Source organism: Misgurnus anguillicaudatus, chromosome 22 (genome assembly GCF_027580225.2).
Source record: "Misgurnus anguillicaudatus chromosome 22, ASM2758022v2, whole genome shotgun sequence".
NCBI lineage: Eukaryota > Metazoa > Chordata > Actinopteri > Cypriniformes > Cobitidae > Misgurnus > Misgurnus anguillicaudatus.
Window position 1 is genome coordinate 15,532,091 of NC_073358.2, and position 21,661 is coordinate 15,553,751.

Genomic DNA, 21,661 nt, shown 5'->3' on the forward strand with positions numbered 1-21,661 from the left:
TATTGACTAAACAGTACACAGCAAATTTTCTGGTGTTAAATTTCTGGTGTTATTTTTTTGGTGTTGCCCAGTGTTAAAACCGGAGTACATTTTTATCTGCAAGTGTAAAACTGCATCTAGAAAAGGAGTTCCTTTTCAGTGTTAAACTTTTAACTCCATAAGCAGCGCAATTCCCAGAATCCTTTACAGCTATTTTCAGTTGGGAAGCCAGGAGGAGATGAGCGCGCTGTTCAACGGTAAGTGTTGTCTTTTAATGAGTTGTGTGGTTAAAAATTAAATAATTTTTTAACATACAATTGTTTATATATGATTATATGCAAACAATCTGAATTTGTTTTACATATTTTACTAAAGTGGCTGCTGATTCTGAGTTCGCTTGATGAATCACCACGTGCATCTCAGGTAAGCACGTGAATTACCTTCAAACATTACATTATACATAAGTCATTATCTTTTAAATAATTGTTGTGGATGTATTAGCACTTATTTGTGATATGTTAGACATTGGTTGCAAGCATTTGGGGAAGATAGTTTTTGTAAATCACGGTATATTTGTTTAATCCAGCAGCATTTTCCCTTAATAGTTTTAATTTTATAGTTTCAGTCTCTCAGTGGGAGTTTTGTAAATGTGTTTAAACTAGGGCTGTCAAAATTAACGCGTTAATAACGCGTTAACGCAAATTCATTTTAACGCCACTAATTTTATTAACGGAGATTAACGCAACGCGCAATTTCTGTTTGACCCTTGGTCCAGCCCATAGTTGAATGAACAGAGACGCAGACAAAATGTGACTCTCTCTAAATGAGTAAAAGGTTTTCATAGAAATAAGAACATTAAGCAAATTGTCTACCAAATCCAATGCTCTAAATGCTCGTTGGACATCTGATATGATCTTTATTTATACGTCTGAGAGGTGTAACGTTACCGTCCTCCTAATGCTTAATCTAATACAAAAATGCGTCTCAATTCATTTTGGTTTCGCTTTTATGCATGACTTAGAAAATAGACTGCAGGACTTGCTTGATGTTAAAAGAGTCATTAAGAGAGATAAAGTTCGGTACCTGATTAATGTTAAAGAGTTATTAAGAGCGACAAGACTCAAAAGCGATCCCCTCACGCTGACTGACTGATATCTGAAGCGCGTGCACACAGACGCGCGAGTGCGCGACCCGGATATATAGACATCTACACAAAATTACAGTTTTACAAATATCTGTTTTGATAAGAATTCACGCAGGTAGGCTCTATAATCTGTTATGTTTTAAGTAAATGTTTGGTTAACTGTTGGGTAAAACTATCTGATGTGTAACATTATATTAGATCACTTAGATTTTAAGCAGTCTGTCTCAATGTCAATCAAACAAAAGGGAAAAAAGTTGAACATACATTGATGATGTTTTTGCTTTGTGTGTGCTAAATCTATTAGTTTTACCACTGATTTTAAGGTATTGATGTGTTAATATAATGTATGGATGTGGAAATGTTTGTGGTAATTTGACTCTTTCAACTTCAAACACGTGTAGTTCTGTCATATTTTGTTATTTCAACAAATCATGCATTGTTCTATGTTTTTATAGAGAATGTCAAAATATGAACAACAATTTTTTTTAAATTTGTTAATTCCGACTCAACTTGCCACCACAGGTCACAAATGATGTAGCAGCAAATAAAAATGGAGAAAGAAAATTCTTCTGAAAGGAAAATTCATATACAAAACAATGGTTGATGATTCTGTTAAAAATGTAAACAGGCTGTTGTTAACATACATTTGCAGAAAGCATCTATATATGTATATATGATTAGAATATTAAAAACCTGAAAAGTGTTAAATTAGGGTAAATTTAGAATGGATAAAAATGTGCGATTAATTTGCGATTAATCGCAGTTAACTCATGAAATCATGCGATTAATCTAGATTAATTTTTTTAATCTATTGACAGCCCTAGTTTAAACGTATCGTGGGTGACATGGCGGGGTTTTGTTCGAACAAGCCGCGTAGTGAAATTACGTTGTTCAAACAGAAAATCATTAACCTGTAAGTACTATGTTTAAAAGTCTGTCAAATCGCGTTAACGGCACAACAGACTTTGTTTGTATTTGCCGTGATATTTATCCGCAGTAGTTACATTTTTCGTGCATATAAAACACAGTGTTTACCTCTTGAGTTTACTGGTGACCGCGTATCATATGCACGCCACAACTGCGTATCATGTGCATGTAAAAGGAGAGCTCTTTATTTAGATCGGTTCACCACACTAATCCTGAGGAAAACGCGTATTATTAATGTATTTATATACACGAACTTGTTTGTGTGACCACCACATGCGCAAGGTAAACCTAAATGAATTGGCACGTGGATTAGTTTAAAATATTACATTATATTTATACACGTTTATACACGCATCAGTACTCAAATGAAACACAGGTTGCAAACATTTGCAAAGGATTGGAGTAAAGGAGTATAAGGAGTAAAGTAACTAAACCCTAAACCAACTTTTTTTTAGTTATTGATCTGTAAGAATGGGGCTTTTTATTGATTTTAGTAAGTTTTTTGACATTTGGATATAATGTGTTTTCAATAACTACTGTGTAAAACCGTCTGAGTGCTGCCCTCTTCAGGTTGAACGGTGGCTACTGCAGTTGAATTTTCCTATTGTTGGGTCCAAAAAATAACTCGTGATGTAAGCAGGTTCAAGCTCACCACGACCTTGTTACGATCTCACCACACACTTGGCACGAGCTTAGTTTGTCCCCTCTATCTCCGTTGGAATCTGCTCACTTTTCTTGCATTTTTCAGATATTGCCAGTGGGTGGAGTCAGGCTCTGACAAGGGGTTTAGTTATGTGTTTGATCAAACTATATTACCCGTTGATACAGTTTTACTTTTACAGTTTTAGTATCATAACGGGAGTTTTGTAAACGTATTTAAATACATTGAGGTATAGTATCATGCAGCCATTTTCAGTCTTTGGCTAAAATTACGCGCCTTCTCTGAGGTGAACAGACGTTGTTCTCACTGAAAACCTTTGCGTCTTGTAAGCATATGAATAGCTTATGGAATACATGTCAGCTTTTGTATCAAACGTTAACACTTGCTAGCCATTTTTTCCTGCAAAACATGCTGGGGCTGGCAACTTTTTTTAATAACGCTGGCGTAGAAATAGTTAACAAAAAGTAGGCCTATTGCTTCATCAAACAAACCTTAGGAAACCATGTGTAATATATTATTTGAACCTTAAACTTTCAAATATGTTATTTTAATTTACTTTTTTGTTTTTGTTTTCAGTAAAAATGCTCTTCAAAGTTTTATATGAAGGAAAGAAGAAATAGATTAAAGTGGATGGGGCAGATTACACCAGTGTAATGACTGAAGGTATTCATTTTAAATTAATTTAAATATTTTATTCTCATGGTTGTTTTGTTGCTCATTTGTCTCTCTCCTCTTATCCATAAAGCCAAGAGGAAATTTTCAATCAGTGACAAAGATCTGATACTACAAGATGATACTGGCGTGGAGGTGGATGAGGATGTATTCACTGACCTGCTGGAGGAGAGATCAAATAATATACTATGGAAAGTTGTTGACAAGGATTCAGGTAAGTGTGTCTGATATACAAACACATCCCTTAGCCATTTGATTTAATTGAGAAAAATGTTAGTTCATGGTGCATTAACTAATGTTAACAGTTTAAACGTTTGATTTTAATAATATTAGTAAATTCTTAAATTAACATGAACAAAAATTAATAAATGCTGTAAAAGTATTGATCGTTGTTAGTTTATGTTAGCTTTAGCATTAGCTAATGATAACACATACAATCCTATTGAGTGCTGCCGCGAATAGTCGACGTAGTCGACGTAATCGACGATGAAAATTTGTAGACGGCAATTTTTTTAGTCGAGGAGTCGCATATTTATTTTTTTCCGTCTCAAACGGCCCACTGTAATTCTGTCTCATGTCTCAAATGGCTCAATGTAATTCACCTCCACACCAGTCTGTGCGCTGTGCGCGCCCTGCTGGTTAATCTGCTACGCTATCATCTTTCTTCCCTCTCCCCCTGCCTTCACTGCTTTAATTTTGAAAAATTGGCGGTGGCAGGTGAGTCTATGGATTTATGAGTCGGAAAGCTTCCGAAGTATGAAAGTATTTTAAGCCAAGTTGTGATAAAAGAGTGGTCTGTTACACCGTGCCAAACGTGGCTGGCTTATCACGGGAGCACAACGACAATGCACGAGCATCTCAAACGAAAACACTCGGGAGTTATTGACGATACACCCACAGAGAATAGGACAACGTAAGTAACTGTTATATGATTATTAATGAAACGGCGAGCTAGTCAGTACTGTTTTATTAACTCTTTTGAGAAGTACAATGACTTTGTCTTTGGATGTTAAAGGCTATAAGTGTTTGCTCGTGATTCCGCCACGGAATCAACACTGGACGCAACAAATAGATTTTTCATGATTCCCATTTACATTTTTATTTTACCATTTTAAACGGCTCAATTCATTGTTGCAAGTGTTCAGCGCGTCTCTCTCTCTCTATCACTCATGTTGCTTGCAGCGCCTCGACTGCGCGCGCCTCTCTCTTACGTGACAGTGAAAAGGTGGCAGTGTTTTTAATGTACTTTCTTTTTTGCGTAAACGTCAACATTCACAGATGTCTCTGACAAAGACGACTGATCGAGTTAACATGACTTGAAGAAAGATTAGCAGTAGTGTGAGTCTGTGTGCGAGCTTTCTCCCTCCCTATGATGCTGTATGCCGTGTTCTGTAGTCTATGTAACAACAACAGTGTATTCTCTTATATTTCTGAATTTGCAACGAATTGTCTGCGCTATATCACTCGCATTTAAAATCAAGAAATGGCTCAAAACACAACAACAATTATGAGAAGAGCAACAGCAGTAAAGCTACAATGTAAATGTATGGTGATTTTTGCATATCTAAATCAGGATTTTAGCAGCAGTTAAAGGAACAGCTGGTTGGATAAAAAACGAGGTGATGGGTCATGTTTAGTCACTATTTTATAGGCTACAACAGAACAGATAATATGTAAAATAGCATTCAGTTGTGTTAAAATGCAATATAAGATCAAAGAGTAGAAGTGAACCATTTCATATTTCTGTTAAGCATCTACTTTGCACTGGAAGTTTTTATTATTATTTATATTGTTTACATTGTAATTTTTTATTTGGTAACATTTAAGTTATTCATATTGTTTATGACACCGGTGGGTTCAAAATAAAATGGACACAATGAAATAACAAACACTTGAGTTTTTTTTAATTAGTCGTTTAGAATAGTCGACTATTCGAAAAATTAGTCAAAAGATTAGTCGTTAGAAAATTAGTCGTTAGTGGCAGCACTATAAAGTACGGTAAATATAGTTTTGTTGTTATTAAAGGCGGAGTCCATGATGTTTGAAAGCCAATGTTGATATTTGAAATCACCTAAACAAAAACGCCCCTACCCCAATAGAATCTGGACCTTCTGTTGATAGACCCGCCCCACATATACGCAAACCGGCATTTGATTTGATTTGATTGGCTATAAGTGTGTTTTGGTAGTCGGCCCGTCTCCTTTTCCAACGCGTTTTTCAAACATCGTGGACTCCGCCTTTAAACACAATTTAATTAACCAAACATTTTAAAATGGCTCATTAAATGTATTTAAAACTAGCATTTCATTAACTTAATGTAATTATTTTGTATATTTTTGTTGAAGTGTCAATTTATTTTGCTTCCAGAATGCCAAGTCCTTGATTCGTCCTCACAAACTGACACACTTTCACTGTCATCTGAGACTGACGACAGCGCCGGACCAAGCTCCAAGAGACCTCGTTTTGATGAGGCTTTTGAGGCAAAACAGGTAAAATTTACTAGCTAGATTGTTTAGCTTTTTTTGCATTTTTATATTATGAACACATTACAGCAAAAGTTTTTTGTTTTTTTTAGTTTATTAGAGGCATTTTAGAAGAAAATGCAGGAGGACCTGCCATTTTGGCTCAATATTCAGAACAAGGAAAATTCACAGACTCAACTCGACGGCACTTAGTCAACGTTGTGGTTGCACACATTACAGGCAAAGAAGGGTAAGTCATAATTTAAACTTTAGTGAAAAGACTGGTTTAGTAGATTGTTCAACATTTTTATTGTTTTTTTCCAAGACGTGTCCCATCCAAAGAAACAAAAACCCGCTGTGCTTTAGGAATTGTAACACTGTTCCCATCACTAAAGGATCCATACTCAAGAACTGGATATGTAAGTACTTAAAAATCTCATGATAAAACTGTGGTGTCTAGGATCTCTCTTGTTTATAGGTTTTACTTCAATTTGTTTCAGATACTTCAAGATTTTGATATCAAATTTGGAACAGAAACTGCTTCCAGACTTCTTGAACAATGGGATAGTCTAAAGCCCAAGATTATAGCTGAAGCAAAAACGCTTACTTCGACCTTGCATCTGAACAGCCTGATTTCAGCTGCGAAGGACAAGATGATTCCGAATGCCAAGGTAAGTTTTTTTTTGTAAAGATGATGACAAAACTTTGTCTGCTACTTGCATTTTGTTAATTTCTGTTAATTCCCAAAAAATTTTTTTGCAGGATGGGACAATGACATGTCCTCTGTTTTACTCCTGGCCTACCTTTTGCCACCTTCTGCTGGTGGTAGGAACAAATCCACAAAGATAAGCACCAGAGAGGCAATGGACCATATTTCGCAGTTCCACAAAGTTGGCATGGACAGGCTTGTGAACTGTTATGGATCATATGTTGTGTTATGTGTGTTCTGATTTTTTTCTCTCATTTCAGTCTTGCCGCAGTCTAACTGAACACATTAAGAAGGCTGAAGGCCTCCAACCAAATCTCCTTGCAGTTGGCTCAGCAAAGAATATCATCCATGATTGCTACATCGTTCTGGATGGAAAACTTCTTCCATGTCAGGCAAAGTCTTCCCTTTCTGCTTTTGATGAACTTTTTAAAGCCTACTTTGTCTTTGGTGTGTCATATCCCCACACTGTTAACGATTTCTGTAAATTACACTGTATTTTACTGTAATATGAACTGTATTTTACCGTAGGGCATGTTATACAGTATGTTGCTGTATTTTGATGTTGCATTGTGGGAAATGTAATCTTTGTGCCAGTAAAATACTGTATTTTCTATTTACTGTAAAATTTACAGTTAATCAAAAATACTGTATTTTAATAGCAGGTGGTGCTAATATGTTTTTTGGGGATTAACTCTCTGATTAAGCTATCTTATACAAATAATGTAATATTATTGTATTTATATATTGATTTAAAATGTAAAGTAAAATTCAGAAGACTTAAACAAAGTCCTAAAAACAATCAAACAACTAAATTAGTGCAAGTAGAGCTGATTTATTTATCAAAACACAATATAATCATCTTCATTAAAGTATTTTGTATATTCGAATTAATTTATAAATGTAAGTGTTTAAAAATTAGAGATAGGTTTTGCCGGTTGTTGATGAGTGATGAATACCAGCTGTGAATTTTCTCAACGCGTGTAAGCAGCCACGACACAGGAAACCGAAATAGTGTTCCAATATAAAGTGAGGGTCCTTGACAGTGGCCGAACCCGCATACTACACGATATAATGATTCCCCACCTCGGGAGCTATAGGGAACGAATTGAGACACAGCCCTGGATGTAATCACGTCTGTGCTGATCACGTGCCTGTACACAAACCCGCCGCAGCTCACTTGCAAAAGATTATCCGGTTATTTATTACACGTATAGTAAACGTTTTTAATGTTATCATGAATCAATGTTATAGTTTTGTATGTCACATTATTTTTTGAGAAGAGTCATGACTCAACGCGGACCTTACACGCTGTTAATTTGTGTGTGCATATGGCGGTACAGGCTCTTTTGCACTCTATGACCAGCCATCATTAAATCGAAATACAGTAAAAAAAAATGAGCGCGAAACCCTGACACTTTACAGAAAGGCACGGATATCCCCGCCCGAAGAAAAAAAAGAGCACAGGACAATGGTTGCAAGTTAAACAGCTGGTAAGTAAAATGAGTAATCCTGTGATTTCTTAAAATATTTAATTTTTTATTTGGTTAAATAATTTGAAACAACACGCAGTTAACGGTAATTTACCTCACACGTTAGGACTGTTGTGACTAGATAGGGAAAGCGCTTTGTGGTGAAAACTCTTTTTAAGACTCAACAACACTTTCGGTGCACGTTATCATATATATTTATTTTCCTTTTTAGAACATTTCACCATCTGCAAAGGTAAGTAATCTTGTGATTTCTTACCATATTTAATATTTTTGGTTTAGTTCATTAATTTGAAACACTTTTTTTAAACACTTAACAACACGCAGTTGACGGTAATTTACCTCACACGACTGTTGTGAACAAGATAGTTAGAGAGCTTTGAGGTAGAAACTCGTTTAAGACTGAACAAAACGCAACTTTCTGTGCAAGTAATCATATTTAATTATTTTCTTCCCCTTTTTAGAACATTTCACCATCGACATATCAAAATAAACGGTCCTCTTTTTCGAGTTTGACTGCGTTTGGTACAGGTGAGTGTTCATCTGAAATGCTAGGCGACAAACTTAGCTTTTAACGCTATTTTGAAGTCAGTCTCTCAGTTTCTCTCTAACATTATGTAAGGAATAATTGACAATGGGTCGTTGAATTAAATTGATATAAGAAAAAGTGTGTGTGTGTGTGTGTGTGTGTGTGTGTGTGTGTGTGTGTGTGTGTGTGTGTGTGTGTGTGTGTGTGTGTGTGTGTGCAGGTCACAACAACAACGGCAGATGTAGAGACCACACTTTCCCTTGCTTCCACTCCACGGCTGATCATGCTTGGTAAGATTCTTTAACACATACTTTGGGAACATTAAAAAGATTAAAGGGATAGTTCGGCCAAAAAAATGACATTAATCCCATGATTTACTTACCCCCAAGCTGTCCGAGATGCATATGTCCATCGTTTTTCAGACAAACACATTTTCAGATATTTAAGAAAATGTTTTAGATCTTTCAGTTAATTAAATGTGAAGTTACAGGGTCCACGTCCACGTCGTTGAATTAAATTGATATAACTGCCAGTAAGAAAAAGTGTGTGTGTGTGTGTGTGTGTGTGTGTGCAGGTCACAACAACAACGGCAGATGTAGAGACCACGCTTTCCCTTGCTTCCATTCCACGGCTGATCATGCTTGGTAAGATTCTTTAACACATACTTTGGGAACATTAAAAAGATTAAAGGGATAGTTGGGCCAAAAAATTATATTAATCCCATGATTTACTTACCCCCAAGCTGTCCGAGATGCATATGTCCATCGTTTTTCAGACAAACACATTTTCAGATATTTTAGAATATGTTTTAGAACTTTCAGTTAATTAAATGTGAAGTTACGGGGTCCACGTCCTTCAAGTCCAAAAAATGTGCGTCCATCCTTCACAAAATAAATCCAAGTGGCTCCAGGATGATAAACAAAGGTCTTCTGAGGGTAATTTGTGTGGTGCTGTTGGGATTAATATCATTTTTTGGCCGAACTATCCCTTTAATGCTTGGTTAATGTTAGGCATTATGCTTAAATTTTGGCATTCTTCTTGAGTTTTGAATATCAAGAGTAATGAAATGATGATTGGCCTTTTTAGGTACCCCCCCCCAAATTGTATTCTGTACTCATTTACTTATTCTTGTGTTGTTCTTAACCTGCATGAGTTAAATTTCTTGAGCGAAGATAATATTTCGATAAATGATGGCAATCTAATAGTTGACAATACCCCCCGACCCCCACAGCATTTGTTTTTCTTACTATGGAAGTCAGTGGGTACCATCAACTGTGCTTACCATCAATCATTAAAATATCTTCTTTTGTGTACTAATAAATACAACAGAATCAACTCATACAGGCTTAGAACAATACAAGGGTAAGTAAATGATGACAGAATTTTGGGGACATATCAACTATCACTTTAAAATGATAGATTTCAAATTATTGAGAAAAGCTCTAACATCTAAATATTGTTACTTACACCAAAATCAAATAACAAACACTATTATTAAATAATTATTTTCAGAGGATCCAGATCTACAAAACAAAAAATGGATGCTGCCGATTGAAGGCTAAGCCTGCGATTGACCTACCATTTCTTCAGCATTTGCTGTTCACTTTGGTTGCTACTACGTGCTCAACATCGAGTACCAAGTGGAAGCAGCCACTACTTTGGAGTTTATTCAGAGGTAAGTACATCTTTCGGTATGCTATAACATTTGGTAAATATTGAAGAAAGACTCATCATTTACTTACTTTTATGTCCTTCCTCCTAACCTGTATGCTCTTTCTTCAGAGGAACACAAAAGAAGATATTTTGAAAAATGTTGTTTACCAAACATGTTTAGTTCCTTGACTTTCATTGGTTTGTTGACTCTCATCAACAAAGCTGTTTGGTAACAAACATTCTTCAAAATATCTTCTTTTGTTTTCCACTAAAGAAAGTGCATACAGGTTAGGAAGGACATAAGGGCTTTTATATATGATTTTAGATTTCAGGAAGTGGCAAAGTCTTGTCATCTATTAGAAACTGCTGGTCCTTTGTGGTAATTACAGTGGGCCTGAGCAATATGAGGATATTATCGTATAGCAACGATTAGGAATGGCACTATTTAAAAAAAAAAAGTGGAGTGTCCCTCTCTTACACATCAAATGATCTAATTAATTCTTTTTTTATGTAAAGATTTATTGTGAGGATCAGCCCCGACAACAGCAAGTGCTCCTCTAACTTCCAGGTGAGCAAAAGAAGTGGGAAGATGGTGCAAAGGAGGAACTCTGGCCTGAACCATCATGTATATATCCACCTTTATTAAGGACTTTATGAATTAAGCAAAACTATTAAGCAACTAAAGCAAATACATTCTACTCAACTCACCAGAGGTTTGTGAAGTTCTTTTTTTATCTTAAAGGTTTCTTGTAGTTAATTTGTCCATGCACTGATTTATAATATTGTAATATGAAACTCCAGTGTATACATGTTACTACTGTTGCTTCTAATAAGTCTATGCAGGAGAGGTTTTGTTACGTTTTTTTTTTTTTTTTTATTCTTATAGACGGTTTCATCGGACGCACATGACACACTTCTGGATCCGAACCTTACTTCCGGTTTCGCTTTTTTAATGGTCTGACTAGTTGGTAAACTGATTTCTTGAACAAAAGCCTCGTCGAAAATAACAAATGTTTTGGTTTCCGAGCTAATCTATGTGTTGTTTTTTGCTTGTTATATAAATAAAATGCGTTTAAAGAACTTTGTTGTTTTTTATTCTTAGCGGAGTTTATCGGAAGTTCATGCGGACCGCGACAGCCGCTTGTTTATGTTGTTACTGATGAAACCGTCTATAGTTATAACTGAATTTGTACTAGTATTATTTGATAATACTGTGAAATGAAACAGTGAGTAAATGTTACATTGGCTTTGAAAAAGCTGTTGCTGCAAGAAATTACAATTTACTCAGAATAATATTTTGAATGTATAAGTTTTTGACATTGCTTATGACTACATTTGAATGTATTGTTCATGAATTGATGCTGTGATATGTGTGTGTAAATGTTTTGTGTGTTACAGGATAAAAGATTTTATTTTACTCAGGAAAGTATTTTGTATTTGAACATTGTTATTATGACTGAGTTAGTTCATGACTTGATTTAAAATTCTGTAATATGATATCTATGAGTAAATGTTATTGCAGGTTTAAGAAAAACAGTTTGTGATGCAAGCTGAAAGTTCAGTGTGCAAAAATATGAAAATCTGATTTCATGTTTTTGAAAAACTAAATTAAATTTTAAAAACATGTTGTCATTGCTTATTTTTGTGATTTACTTAGAGTTGTTTTAACACCTCCATTTAAATTTTGTGCAGTTTTGTAGTAAATAGAAATGGGAAAATGAATCACAGGAAATTTTACGGTAAAATACACATTGTAATATATACATTGTAGTAAAAAATTATTGTATATTTTACAGTAGAAAATATAAAATACTGTAAATACAGTTACAGCATGTTAAACAATACTGTAAAATGTTTACAGTATTTTAAATAGTACTGTAAATTTGTATACAGTATTTTAAATAGTACTGTAAAACTGTATACAGTATTTTAAATAGTACTGTAAAACGGTATACGGTATTTTAAATAGTACTGTAAAAATGCATACAGTACTTTAAATAGTACTGTAAAATTGTATACAGTATTTTTACTGTATGTTAATTTACAGTAAGTTGCTGGCAACCAGCTGCCAGTAAGTTACTGTAAATTCTACAGGAAATTTTTTTACAGTGCGCTGCTTGAATGCAATGTACACATTCATCCAGACAACAATCTACAAGATAGATGTTGGTACAGTTCGTGAAACCCCTAGAGTTAAGGACCTACGAGCTAAACTTTTGAACTAGTTTCTAGTTGCAAAAATGTTTCGCTGCTTTTTTTGCAAACTGGTACTGTCAAAGTCAATGACCTAATTCGTCACTTGAAATCTATTCATGCTTACTATACAGGGAAAAAACTGAACTTAAAATGTGCACAAAGCAATTGTAAATATAGCTTTATGACCTATGCTGGTTTTAGAAAACACTTCAGTAGTGTACATAGAAATGACTTTATAGACCAAATTGTTACTGAAAATTAAAGTGACAGAGATGATGAACAAATGGAGATAATGCCAGTTTTACATATTGTTTTATGTTCTTGCACTTATTGTTGATTATTCTGAAAAGGAAGTTATTTTTGCATTCAATACTTGTCTTAAATGTATTCAATACATGTCTCTGAAATGATTCCTGTTCTTTTAACAACGACAAAAACACAGAAACTTTCAGAAATAAAAAATAATTTTATATATGTTTGTTTCATCATTGTGTGCTAATCACGTAAAATGAGTACAGTAAAAGTAATCAATCACTTAATTAACACAAACAATTAATATTACTGCATGAGTAATTAATATTGCTGGTGTGTGTTTAATCTTACAAGGGTGTACATTTTAACACTAGTGGGAGAAGAAAACACTTTAATGGGATATAAATACACTACTTTTGGATGCAGAAATATCACTATTGGTGTGTATTTAATCTTACAATGGTGTACATTTTAACACTAGTCAGAGAAGATAACACCGACGGGATATACATACACTACTTTTGGGTGAAAGAACTCTCACTGTTGGTGTGTATTTAATCTTAAATGGGTGTACATTTTAACACTACTCGGAGAAGATAACACTTTAAAGGGTTATCAACAGAATGCTGTTAGATGTATAAATAAACACTCTCGGTGTACAAATTTACTCTTGGAGTAGTGTACATATTTAACACTTTCAAAAGTGTTATTTTAACTCCAAAATGGAGGGAGTCATATATACATTTTTGAAGTGTTAAATTTGACTCAATTTGAGTAAAATGTACACCGGCGTTTTTGCTGTGTATGTTAAGAACATGACAGAAAAGACAATTATTCTATTTTGTTTAAATTCCAAAGGTTAATAAAGGCTCTTAATTTTATGAATAGATTGCTAGGCAAAGGGGGTCATTATCAAGTTATCATCATGTTAGTTTCCTTACTTAATCACTTCTTTGTCTGACTGTCTCCTACAGACTGCGGTAAAGTTGGTTTGATATTCAGACATTCTGACTTTTAGGTTCAATAACTTTGTTAATATGCATTTAATAGTGATAATTTCATCAGATTACACTTACCAATCGAAATGTGCATATGTTACAAGCCGTATTTTAGTAAAAGTCGCGGTTTTTAAGAGTCTTTTAAACACGTTTAATGCTGCGTCCGAAACCGCCTACTACATACTATATAGTACGCGAAAAGCAGTAGGCGAGGCGAGTAGTATGTCCGAATACATAGTATTCGAAAAACAGTATGCGAAAAGTACCCGGATGACCTACTACTTCCGGTTAGATTTTGCAGTGTGCATACGATGGACGCTTCACTATCCCATGATGCCCCGGACGAGGAGTTATCCAACGAAGAAGAAGAGGCACGCTGCTGTTTTGGCGCTGAAATGACACGACGTGATGACGACGTATGTCACGTGATGTAACAACATGGCGGATGTAGTACGTCCGAATCTCATTCATACTACCAGGATTCATACTATACAGTACCTACTGTTTTAACGCCAAGTAAGTAGGTACTTCATCTAATTCAGTACCTACTATACAGTATGCGGTTTCGGACGCAGCCAATGTCTATGGAATGGTGTGACGTCATCAGTCTCTGAGGGACCGTCTACAAATTACATGATACTTTTACAACAACCTGCTAAAATTATTGTGAACTGAAAATTTCTGCTTGTATTGATTAAAAACGTTTCAGATGATGTCCTGTGAAGTTTTCATTGTATAGCTATTTGCCTTAGATGAAGATTTTTTTCTGCCACTGTGTTGTGTTGATTTATTAATGTCATAAAGAAGTTCAATAGGTTTGGAAAAGATGGACTGAGTGCTCCAATGAAATCCTATTTTGGACCATACAGAACAAGTTACACCCCAGTTTTTCGAGTTCTTATCTGTTTTTGTTAAGTGTAATAAAGAGTTGAGATCATTATAATAAAACGTATCAGTGTTCTTCAAGTGTTAAATGTTGAATGACAGGGTATACCATCTTTTATATTTTCCTGTTGTATGAGATTTTCTTTATTTATTACATTAAACTCTCACAGTATTAACTGTTGTGTTGTGCATTACTTTATGATTTGATTATTTGATATTTACAGTGTTTCACTGTCCATGGTACTGAACTCATCATGTTATTGACTACACAGAAAGCATGTCATCAAACAGAATGTTTATTTAATTATCATTCAATTCTAACTAATTAAAAATAAAATGTTGAAATGTTTTGTAAACAATTTATGTCTCAGATCATTTGGTCTTCGAGCACTGTGTTCTATTCACTTCAGTGAGATATGATCTATGGCTTTTGGAAGGAGGCACCTACTCCTCCAAAGCAAGTTGGAAAATGTGTATAATTATTTGCTTCAGGGCCGGCCCTGGGCATAGGCGGAATAGGCAAATGCTAAGGGCGCCGCCGACCCCTTGGAGCATCCGTGCGCCCAAATTATAATTTTTTTAATATATGTATATAAACATTTAACTATAAATATTTATATATTTTATAATATAAATATTTTGCACAAGAAAACAGCAGTTATTAATGAATTATTAGTAGCATCCCAGCTAACAATTTTTGGTTCCCAAAACGTTCCCCTAATGTTAGTTTTTGGTTCTCAAAACGTTCCCCTAACACGTTAGAAAAACGTTACAATAACGTTAGGAAAACGTTACAATAACGTTAGGAAAACGTTAAAATAACCTAAAAATAACGTTCTATTTCTGTAAAGAAAACTTTCCTGGCTAACCAAAAACAAACCTTGGAAAATAACGTTATGGGAACCAAAAACTAACGTTAGGAAAACGTTAAAATAACCTTAAAATAACGTTCTATTTCTGTAAAGAAAACTTTTCTGGCTAACAAAAAACAAACCTTGGAAAATGCACAGTTGACATGGAGTGAAAAATGATCTCACCAGGGCGCGAGGGTGCGTTGTCGCGGCTACGTGCACGCACTGACAGAGCGCGCAGAGCTCAAGACTCCAGCCTCAGTGAAGAAGTGAAGGCTTACAAAAGTATGGCACGTCTATTAGTACATCCCATGCTGTGTTTTTATCTATCATATCTATCTAAAATAAGTAAAACACATTTCCATATAAGGAGGAATAAAATAATTTATTTAATACAAAATCTATAATAATTAAATTATGCTATTACTGGAAAAAATGTCTATTAAAATATTATACCATTATATAACACAGGTTATTTTATATAAAAATACCTCAACACATCACATATTATATATTTAGATAACATTCTATTTTAACAAATATATAAATAACCAGTGACTTCAACACAATAAAGAAGACTTAAAACAGATATTTATTGAAAATATATAAACATTTAATTCACTTTAGTTTAACAGACCTTACAGCAGCCGCCTCTCCATTATTAAGTAACAACAATCAGCATCTCTCTCTCAGTTTTTACAATAATCAAAAGCTTCTAACTTCATATTCTCTTCATGGAAATAATTAAAATATATTTTCGTTTTCACATATTTAAGCTACTAATGAAGAAACAAAAAAGAAATCGCTAGAATGTTATACTCTGAAGTAAAAACGCAATGACAAATAAATCAGTCACTTTAGGTTAAAAGATCTTACCACAGTTAGTCGGCTATCCGTTTTTACAACAATAAAAAGTTTCTAACATCATTGTCTTCTCAAATTCTCCTCAAATCGATTTGGAAATCACTCGTATATATATTTCTTCTCACATATTTAAGTTACTAAAACAAGAAAGAGACAAAAGAACCGCTAAAATAATGTTAGTCTCTGAGGTAAAAACGAAAGGACCGTTATTTTTTAAATTAACGACTTTTCCTGAGCACAAGATAAAGCGGGTATTCGTGAAGAAGGCGGTAAGCTCGTGCAGACAAGCACGCGCACATTAGACGTGCACACTAAAGGAATAATGGGTTTAATTATGCATTCACTTCATTTCCTAAAAAAAAACATAACCAAAAAAATAACCATTAGAGAACGTTATGTATAAGTTATTTTTAGGTTAATTTATGGTTCCAGAAAATAACCAAAAAATAACCAAAAAATAACGTTCTGTATAAGTTATTTTTAGGTTATTTAAAAATAACCACCCTGCAACGTTATGAGAACGTTATTGTATGGTTCCAAAAATAACCAAAAAATAACGTTCTGTATAAGTTATTTTTAGGTTATTTTAAAAATAACCACCCTGCAACGTTATGGGAACGTTATTTTATGGTTCCAAAAAAATAACCAAAAAATAACGTTCTGTATAAGTTATTTTTAGGTTATTTTAAAAATAACCACCCTGCAACGCTATGGGAACGTTATTTTATGGTTCCAAAAAATAACCAAAAAATAACGTTCTGTATAAGTTATTTTTAAGTTATTTAAAAATAACCACCCTACAACGTTATGGGAACGTTATGTTATGGTTGCAAAAAATAAAACCTAAAAATAACGTTCCCAGAACGTTATTTTTTGGTTTCCAAAAAAATAACCAAAATATAACCAAAAACTAACGTTAGGGGAACGTTCTGTGTTTGCTGGGATAGTATCTCGGAAGATCGGGCTTGTTAAATAGCTCTGTGGCTATACTGCACTGAAGCGGCAGTTTAAAATATAAACCCAGTTTTCACCGAACGTCAAGAACAAGAAAACGGAAACAACAATCAGACAGAGACGCGGAATTTACATAATGTTACACAGACCATGTTTAAATTCCAATGTTTCTGCACAGAAATACCAACTTGTTCACTTTGTTTGGTATTAATAAGCTGCGCATTGGAGTGCTGGCCGCGGTGCTGAAGACGCGCTCAGACGGAGTACTGGTGGCAGCACAGATATTTACGTGCAACCTATTGGAAACTATTATTCGTTATTATATAATTATTATTCGTTATTTTACTTTATTACTTCCACTTAAGAAGAGTTCTGCACTTTTTATTTCAATATTTCTCTTTATATAAATACTATTTTGTACTTAAATCTATAATTTCATTATTTTACTAACCCAACTAACTCATCTGCGCTTTCCGATAGGTTGCACGTAAGGGGAAAATTATAGCTTTCTTCCCCTTGAGAAGAGTTCTGCACTTTTAAACTTTAAAAAAATATCTCTTTACAAAACAACTTTTTTCTTCTATTTAAAAGCTGTAATTTCGTTATTTTACTAACCCAACTAATGACTCCTCCGCTTTCCAATATATTGCACGTAGATATCTGTGTATATGTGCCATCACGCGTCCCCAGCACCGCGGGGAGCAGCCAGCACTCCAATGCGCAGCCCACCAACACCAGACAAAGTTGGCACCTCTGTCCAGAAACATTCAAAATTTATACATGGTCCGTGTAACGTAATTTAAATCCCGCGTCTTGGCCTTATTGTTTTTTTCTTGTTCTTGACATTCGCTAAATTCAGTGCAGTATAGCCACAAAGCTATTTAACAATGAGCACAATCTCCCGAGACACTACAACATGCTACTAATAATTAATTAATAAGAGCTGTTTTCTTGTACACAATTAAATATTTTAAGTTAAATGTACAGTGTTAAAACATGTAAAAAAGATCTATATAAGATTTTAACAATGTCAAGATCAAATGCCTGAGTAACAGGGTATTGTGTGTATGTTTTCGTGTGCGTGTGTTTGTGGGTGGGTGTTTCCAAAATATTTTTAAAATAAAGAAAAACAAGACAAAGCTGTGCAGTTTGTTTCTGTGTAAGTTTATGAACAAAATGATTGGAACACAATTGTGATTCTGTGATTCTAAGGGGCACCAGGTGAAATCTTGCCTAGGGCAGCAAATTGGCCAGGGCCGGCCCTGATTTGCTTAATATGTCCAATTTATAATAACACAGTTTTCTGTAGGAATTCTGTATGCAACTCAATTTTTTCCTATAGCTTTAGAAACAGTATGGTCACTGCTCAAAAACATGATGGGAAATCAGCATTGTACTCCAAAGAACATATTACAACTTTTAAAAATAAAATTATTTGCTTAAATTGATTATTTATGACAGCACATTTCTTCATGGGAATTCTCTATGCAACTCTATTTTTCCAATAACTTTAAAAACAATGGGTTCACTGGTCAAAAGCATGAAAGGAAATCAGCATTGTACTTCAAAGAACATACAACTCTCAAATGTACAATTATTTGCTTAGAATTGATTATTTATCACAGCACATTTTATCTATGGGAATTCTATATACAACTATTTATTTAATAGCTTTGGAAACAAGGGGCTTACTGTACTCCAAAGAACACATTACAAGTTTAAAAAGACCAATTATTTGCCTAATATGTCCAATTTATTCTTCAATGCAAAATCATTTTGCTCGAAAGCTCTTAAGAACAAGAACCTGCTACTCTAAAACAAGATGGAAAATATGTATTGGACCCTCAAGAATATTTTACAAGGGTTAAATATAAAGTTTTGGCCCTTATATGTCAAATTAAGAATAACCTGCTACTCTAAAACAAGATGGAAATGTGTATTGAACCCTCAAGAACATTTTACAAGGGTGAAATGCAAAGTTTTGGCTTAATATGTCCAATTTAGAATAACACAGTTCTCTGTGGGATTCTTCAATGCAAAATCCTTTTGTTCAATAGCTTTCAAGAACAAGATCCTGCTTCCCTAAAAGTTTACAAGTTTGAAATTTACAATTATTTGTTTAATATTTCCAATTTATAAAAGAATGCTTCTTTATGGGATTATTCAATGAAAAACATTTTAAATAAACAAGGTATCAAAAATATATTGTATTATATTGTCTCAGATGTTTAATTTCTAATACAAATCAAAGGACTTAAACACAGTCTTAATGCAGGCCAAGACAATGTGAAGATTTACACACCCAGAAAAAAAGGTCCCATGTACCATTTTATTAGAGATGTGTACCTTTAAGGTACCAGTTGTGAACAAAAATATTACCCCCCTTGGTAAATATGAGCAAAGAAAGCTGTGAAAATAAACCCACAATGTTTCTCATTTTGAGTTTGAATAAATATATGATAAAAAATATGATGTTAAACAATTGTGGGAAAAAGTGTGGGGGGGAATTACACTAAGAAATAAATGGTTTTCTCTAATACACACTGGATACAATTACCCCCCCCCCCCCCCAGAAATTTTTATCAGTAAAATATTTCTGAAGTATATTCCCATTGATACAAACATTTTCTTAGCACATCAAGGTGACTAGAAACATGATGTTGCCCAACAGTCATATCTTCCAGTTACACAGGAGAATAAATATGATGTAACAAACTCATTTATCACAATGGGTAAAACCAAAGACTGTCAGCAAAAGATTGTTGAGCTACACAAAATAGAAAGTGGCTTTAAGGAAATAGGTAAACAATAGAAACAAACAAAAAACAAAACGCATTACATCAGTCTTATTCAATAAAGTGTCATTTATAGAGTATCTACTTTATATGCTTTATTCTTCTTTTCTCATTTCATGTTTAAAGGGCCTGACATGAAAATCTGACTTTTTCCATGTTTAACCCTTTAACTGTCAACTGTCAACTGGGTGAAAATGTGATATGCACTTTCAAATTCCTAAAACTCTGGAATTCTTTGTTCTGGAAGCTAAATCTTGATCTTGTTTTAGTGCTATAATTGGGTTCCCAGTGCTTCTATCAACTTAGAAAATGTTAAAAAGATCAACCCAGTAACAGTTTTGGTAAACCATTCTCTGCAAATACATGAAAAATTAGAAAATTGAAATTTGGTTCTCCTTATGATGTCATAAGGACATCTTATTATAATAATACCGCCCCGTTAAACTGCACTATCCAACCACAGCACAGTAGTGATGGGCGATTTCGAAGCACGCTTCACGAGGCTTTGAAACATTTACGAATCTTTTGATTCGAATCATTGGTTCGGAGCTTGCTTCAAACTGGCCAGTCACGTGATTTTAGCAAACTAGGCTTCATTACGTCATAACTGTTTCGAAACGTTTTGAAAATCCGACAATTCACCAATAGGGGGAGTTGATCACTAATGAACAGTGTAGGTGAACTCGGGTCCGTTTTGTTATAAAAGTTCATAAACATTCATCCTTCTGACTAATAACACTACCATTTGTCTACTTTTTGTTTATAGACAGATTTAATGACAAAAGTGTGCATAATTAAAAAGGGAGTTTGTTTTAATGGTTTGTTTGCCATAGATAAAACTAAAAACAAAGTAAATTCTTAAGTAAAGTCTTAAGTAAATTAAATAATTTATTTTTCTTAAAAACATATTTTTAGAACAATCTTGCTATTATTTTGTAAAAAGTGTAAAATGTTTGGACAGATCTTGCTGCTTTCACACTATTTTGACCAGCAGGTGTCACCAGTATGCATGGTGTTTGGAATGCTTCGAAAAACTGAATCAATTTGCGAAGCAAAAAGAATGGTTTACAAAAACTAATTTACTGGGTTGATCTTTTTCGTATTTTCTAGATTGAGAAAAGTACTTGGATCCAAATTATAACACTTAACAGGAAAAAAAATCAGATTTTCATGCCATGGCCTTTTGAATAATGTACAACATTTTTTTCCTCCACCAGCTAGCAAGCGGTCTTAATAATACACTGTTGCAATTACTGAAAGAGAAGAATGAGTTCAGTAAGAGTCAAGGGACAAATGCCTAACTAAAGGAAACAGTAATCGCGATAATGGTGACTTCAAATGAATCTAAAACAAACACAAACTGTTGATTTAATGAAACAAAATTGGTGGAAAAATAATATCTTTCTACTAAATAACGTGTGTGAATGCTAAAATAGTTGAGCACTTGTATCTTGTTCTCACAGCAGTTTAGAAGTTTGAAATTTATCATCCATGTTTAGAAAATAACTTTGCAAACAAGTTGTAATTTTAGGTTTCAAACAGAGATGGCGATAGAGTGGCAAAAGTGAAAGAGTGCAGCAGGGGTTATTGCACCCACAATGCAATGAATTGTAAAAACTGGCAAAACGCCGGTAAAACATTTT

The 21,661-nt window shown here is 34.2% G+C and overlaps 2 protein-coding genes across 6 annotated transcripts in view; both read left to right on the forward strand.

Annotated features, from left to right (window-relative positions):
* Positions 1-21,661, forward strand: part of LOC129415447 (uncharacterized) — a 79,562-nt gene that overhangs the window by 16,886 nt on the left and 41,015 nt on the right. The gene's annotated exons all lie outside the window — the stretch shown is intronic.
* On the forward strand, positions 119-11,847 carry LOC129440717 (uncharacterized). 3 transcript variants are annotated; one of them, XM_073860586.1, is made up of 17 exons: positions 119-236; positions 355-402; positions 3,288-3,374; positions 3,457-3,597; positions 5,751-5,872; positions 5,959-6,095; positions 6,171-6,264; positions 6,346-6,516; positions 6,608-6,735; positions 6,815-8,044; positions 8,256-8,276; positions 8,506-8,572; positions 8,791-8,860; positions 9,145-9,214; positions 10,083-10,245; positions 10,740-10,936; positions 11,110-11,847. In XM_073860586.1, the coding sequence occupies exons 3-9, from the start codon at positions 3,365-3,367 to the stop codon at positions 6,692-6,694; spliced, it is 762 nt and encodes a 253-aa protein (XP_073716687.1). In that variant the 5' UTR covers positions 119-236; positions 355-402; positions 3,288-3,364; the 3' UTR covers positions 6,695-6,735; positions 6,815-8,044; positions 8,256-8,276; positions 8,506-8,572; positions 8,791-8,860; positions 9,145-9,214; positions 10,083-10,245; positions 10,740-10,936; positions 11,110-11,847. The 3 variants fall into 3 exon arrangements, with proteins under 3 accessions (XP_073716687.1, XP_073716686.1, XP_073716684.1); XM_073860585.1 differs by lacking the exons at positions 119-236; positions 355-402; positions 11,110-11,847 and adding an exon at positions 440-1,238 and having other exon boundaries at positions 10,740-10,792; XM_073860583.1 differs by lacking the exons at positions 119-236; positions 355-402; positions 11,110-11,847 and adding an exon at positions 1,765-2,036 and having other exon boundaries at positions 10,740-10,792.

Coding starts and splice junctions, on each gene's coding strand:
- LOC129440717 (XM_073860586.1), top strand. Junction 3,598..5,750: donor AGTTGTTGACAAGGATTCAG/GTAAGTGTGTCT, acceptor TTTTGCTTCCAG/AATGCCAAGTCCTTGATTCG. Junction 6,096..6,170: donor CACATTACAGGCAAAGAAGG/GTAAGTCATAAT, acceptor TTTTTTTCCAAG/ACGTGTCCCATCCAAAGAAA.